Raw genomic sequence first — 5,483 nt, forward strand, 5'->3', positions numbered from 1 at the left:
AGGAAAAGTAAGAGGAGAAGTTTTAGGATTTTTCTCATCTTAAACATACATGCTGCATACAGAGAACAGCTCCATTAGGACCCAGCATAAATAATAGGGATAGAAAAGTAGGGAAAAGTAATACATAGACAAAGACAAAAAAACAAGTACGAGAAAAGGACCACACCAGTAGGACCGCACAGCACGTGCACATACAAAAAAAGGACTTCCAGATCTGGGTGGTGGATAGAAAAGGAAAGGAAAAAGAGGGCTTCCTCTGACAAGGAATTGATGAAAAGCCTCACAGTCACTAGATCGAGTAGTAAAACCGTCAGATCTGCTTGGATTTACCTTGTTCCCTTCTCTGCAACCGCCGGTTCAGACGGCCACCTCCACAAGCTCCGACGTTGACCAGGAGAGGAGAAGAACAGTCGACACGAGGGGATGGAGAAGAACCGACCGGTGCAGGGTTGGGAGGCTTGAAGCAGAGTTAAATATGAACAGCCCAACAAAACGAAAGACAAGGCCCGCCGGTAAAAAAGCCCAGTAAACACGCAGTCACAAAAAAACCCAACCCAAAAGCCTGTCCCCGGAGCCCAACCCACGAGGTAATGATGAAACATTTGCTGAATTAATGTTTATTTGTCATTTCTGTTTTACTTACTGAATAATGGCTAAACCTTGAAAATATTTCAAAAACTTCAGCTCGCCACGTTAACTGTTTACGTGCATAATTAATTAGTAGTGCTGATTGTAGTTACATGTAGACGTGAAAAGCTATTGATTTTATCACAGTGTACATATATGCATGCTCACTACTTAGGCCACCATTAAATGCAACTTAACATGGAAAAATCTTCGTGTACAAGCTATAAGAGTTGCCATTCAACATAAGATGATGCATGAATCCACTGCTGATGCCGCCAATACATATAATGGTAATAGTTCTTGTACTACCTGGATTGGAAATTACATGCTAATTATAAAATTCTACTTTTGTTGAATTATGTAAGTAGGACAGCTTATAGGCACTTACTTGTTGTTAAGTTTGCATTTCTTGCTGAGTCGGTTGTGACCTAGCTCTTTGCAAGCCCCGCACTTAATTTGTGCTCGTCGTACGATAGAGATCTTCCATTTTTAGACTTGGGACGGTTGTCATCATCTGAATTATGTGTACCTTTGCTCGATACTTTAATAGGATCCTGGATCTTAACCATGTTTCCTTCTCGGTCCTCCACATGTTCAACTGCTAATGAGCTTAGACAAATAGGAACAACACCCACCGTACCCTCCTTGTCGTACTCAACCGCCTTTGCTATCACGTCCTTTAAACTGTCCTGTAACTGAGCCCAAAGTGTTGGGTGTTTGCATGCTGCATACATAGCTTGCGAGGATAACACACTGACCTTGCTATGTTCAATTCTATCCGCTGTACCTGACCAACCTACTCCGAACATATCACTCGTTCGCCTAGCAGGCAGTCCATTTCTTGCGTCTTTTGATAACCGACGAAGAACACAACACTTTGGAATTTTAGATATTTGCAGAACACATAGAACATGGAATATATGTTTGCAAGGGAGTCCTTTTCGAATCATTCTCCTGCAGCTGCACTTTATAGTTTCTTTAGGATTTCCCGGTGTATATTCCACGGTGAACTGCCTCTTTGGTTTATTATGCCATGCCACGACAAAAGTTTCAGACCCACATCCCAGCTTTCTTTCCAAAGTCACTATGCCGCCAACTGACCTCAAATCTAGCTGCAATATATAGAAGTTTGCCGGGGTAAACACGTGGGTAGCAAATACCTCCAGATCCCTGCAGATTGTTACGGGCACACGTAATGTCTGTGAGGCCGTGCAGTCATCATGCGCCTCGTTCTCACGGATGCGGGTAATGCAATTCTCGTAGTGTAATATCATGTCCACCAAAGTCATTTCTCCATCAAGGTGCAGGTGAAGGCAGGAACTCAGACTTTCACTCCGCTGGATGCTCTTCATACCAAGCCAAAAACCCTCTGTCAGAAAAGCTGCAGCCCACAGGTGCCTCTTCCTGTACATCCTCCTCAACCAAATTTCCGTGTTCTCCGTCTTCCATCTTTTTTAAAAAGCCTGCCATCTCTGCTCAAATTCGGCTATGGACGTGCTATAGTACAACATAGACCGGAACTCGCCAAACGACTTGTGACTGAGATGGATCTTCATATTTTTTTCAACATGCCAAGAACATATGCGGTGCCAGACATCGGGAAATACAGTACGGATTGCCCTAATCATCGCTGAGTCGGCGTCCGTAATTACACTCAAAGGCTTCTTCTGACACATTGCCTTCAGAAATGTTTGCAGCAACCACACATAAGTTTCTTCTTTCTCATCTGAAACTATGGCACAACCAAAAACCGTAGTCCTACGGTGATTGTTCAGACCAACAAAAGGTATGAATGGCATACGATAGCGATTCATCTTGTACGTGCTGTCAAACACAAGCACATCTCCATAGTCCTCATAGTCCTGTACAGACTGCGAGTCACACCAGAACATTCTCTTCAGCCGTCCTTCTTCATCTAAGTCATAGTCGAAATAAAAACTTGGGTCCTTCTCCTTTCTGCTGAGCATAATGCCTATGGTCGTGGCAGCATCACCCTTCGCAAGTAGTTTCCTCTTTTCCTTGCCGCAAAGGTTGTACAGATCCCGTCGGACGTACCCAACGCCGCCATACCATCCACTTCTGCTAATCATGGAATCCATTATGGTGTGCTTCCTAATACCTGCAGCTCCCATAGCTAAGATCTCAGCCTTCTGATGATCTCTGATTTTTCTATGCGACCAAAGAAAAGGTGTTTCATCCGCTCTTGCTAACGTATGACTGTGCTTGTCATCAAAACTATCAACATACCAGACACCAAGTTTTTCATTCAGCTTCACAGTCATCTGCGCCTCACAGTTGCATCGAGACAGTGGTCTGAGCCTCCGGCTATGTCCCTCTTCGGTCATCAACTTTGGATCACGCTCACCTTCCCTTGAACACAAAAAACGCCTGTAACGCCTATGTTTCGTAATTTTTTTGCTATATCTGACCTTATCCAATCTGATGCTGAATCCATTATCGTTGGCATAGCTGTTGTAGAATTCGAATGCAGCTTCTTCACTAGGAAAAGTCATCTCTTTTATCATCATGTACAACTCTATCGTATCCTCTGCCTGACAAGCTTGACTGAGGTTCGCATCATCACCATCATCAACATGGGACTGTCACATAAAAACATAGCAATCAAACTCTAATTTTTTTATGTGGCTATTAAAAAAGTTGGTTTCCACAAATAATTAACCAATACGTACCTCCTTGCTCTTCGACGGCTTTGCCTCCACATAATGTTTGCCAACTACTGACTCATCATAAAAACAATTCTCCACGTCGGATTCACCATAATAGTCATACACATTTTCAAGTCCAAATATTTCCTGCAAAAATTAAAGACAACAAGTAAATGTACCTCATTACTGTTTCCCACTTTTTAATGGTAATCTCATTTCATTGCATATCAAATAACAATTACACTCCATGTACCTCATCGCTGTTTTCCTCCAACGCAACATCATCACTAATATCTCTGTCATAATCATTTTCAATGTCCATCTACATATTCAATGATAACATGACAATGTTAAAACATTTATCCATCTGCATTTGCTTTCCATGAATTTTTTTGAATATATCGAATACACTTACATTAATAATTGCTTCCATCCCATGCTCTGAGCTCATGGAATTATCTGACCTTGAACCAACGAAAATATTCTCCCTCCCTGACAAAGATTCATTACCAAGCCTCGTTCTAGAATTATCTGACTCATCTCCATGAACTCCAATTCCAGGAACCTTCTCTACCTCACAAACAACAGACATCGTCTCATCCATTTCCTAGCTCCAACAAAAATCACAAATTCAGTACATCCGCATCAAATTCTTTCACAAGTTAAAATGACCCAACAAGAGGTGAGTTATCATGTACGTACCTACCAATCGATCGATGCGCCGGCCGGAGTAAACCTATACCCACCACAGGGGTCGATCGATGCGTCCGAGGAGGAAGAAGCCGCTAGGCCACGCTCAAGAGCAAGAGGAGCCGGCCCTAACCCTAGCCGCGCTCGCCAACACTTATCTGGTTGGAGCGATCAACGGCGACGGCGGAGACGGCCGGCGCGCGCGCCAGCGGCAGATCCCACCCGGGAGGAAGAGGAACCCTACCCCCACCAGCTCGGTTGATGCGTCGGGCTCGCGCTAGGGTTCCAACGAGGAGTAAAATGCTCACGGCGATCGCGGCAACAGAAGGGGACGTGCACGACGGCGGAGACGGCCGGCGCGCCGGCGGCAGATCGAGATCCCTCCCGAGAGGAAGATCAACCCTACCCCCACCAGCTCGTGCTCGCGCTAGGGTTTCCGACGACGGAGGAGTACAACTTCTTCTCACGACGATCGCGGCAACAGAAGACACATGCACGACGATCGGCGAGTTTTAAGCGGATTAGATCTTAATTAACTGCTCACGTGATCACCTTTTTTTTTAAACGTGACGTACATATACCGTATCCATACATATGGGTATACACGGGCTGGATATGGGTTCGGGCTAGCCCAACGCTTAAAAAAAACTCAATATGACCCCTCAACTTCACTTAGGGGGGAGCACCGGAGCAGCCCTCGCACTGGTGACGGTGACCCTCTGGGATTGGGGGACTGCTCGTAATAAGATCAATGCGGGCGAGAAGAGGAAGACGACAGAAGAGATTTGCCATCTGATTGTTAAACACTATCATGAATTCACACCGGAACCAAATACAACGGCCGAGGTTCAGCCGGTTCAGAGCAAATGGGAACTGCCACCATCAGGTTTTGTCAAGGTCAACTTTGATGCCTCTTTCATCCCGAAGCTGAAAAACAGATCTTACGGATTTGTAATCCGTGCTGAAGATGGAGAGTTCCTAGCTGTTGGCGCGGGAAAATTGCATCACCTGCGGACTGCCCTTCATGGCGAAGCTGAGGCATGCATTGCTGCAATGGAAGGCACAACGAATCTGGGTATGTTCAGAGTGCCTTTTGAGTCTGATTCCACCACATTGATCAAAGCCATCGAGAAGGGAAGCTATGATCTTGCGGACACTAGTGTCCTGATGCATGGGAGTTTGAAGTTTCTAGACTTCGACATTGCAGAGTTTATTTACTGTCGTCGTGAATGTAATAACATAGCCCATACTCTGGCTTTGTTTGGCTACCAGGACAATGCTACCTCATCCAGTTAGATGGACGCTGCTCGTGACTGTGTTTTTTTTAAACGGGGGCAAAAGCCTCGCCTCATTTGATTAATTAAGAAGAAAAGTGTTTTACATGACTGCTAAAGTATATTACACAATTGCTCATCATTTCGCCTAAATGTTTCGCACCCGCAATCACCCAAACCCGCGCCTCTCTCTTGATCATATCGAAAACAACATGCGAGGAGGCTT

The 5,483-nt window shown here is 44.9% G+C and overlaps 1 protein-coding gene across 1 annotated transcript; it reads left to right on the plus strand.

Moving 5' to 3' along the window:
• The first annotated feature begins 4,637 nt into the window (after positions 1–4,637).
• Positions 4,638–5,279, plus strand: LOC139834947 (uncharacterized). Its single transcript, XM_071824874.1, has one exon. The coding sequence runs from the start codon at positions 4,638–4,640 to the stop codon at positions 5,277–5,279; it is 642 nt and encodes a 213-aa protein (XP_071680975.1).
• The last annotated feature ends 204 nt before the right edge of the window (positions 5,280–5,483 follow it).

Source organism: Lolium perenne, chromosome 1, assembly GCF_019359855.2.
Source record: "Lolium perenne isolate Kyuss_39 chromosome 1, Kyuss_2.0, whole genome shotgun sequence".
Lineage (NCBI taxonomy): Eukaryota > Viridiplantae > Streptophyta > Magnoliopsida > Poales > Poaceae > Lolium > Lolium perenne.

Excerpts from the sequence above, each read along its gene's own strand:
- LOC139834947 (XM_071824874.1), top strand. The coding sequence starts at position 4,638 with ATGACCCCTCAACTTCACTTAGGGGGGAGCACCGGAGCAGCCCTCGCA.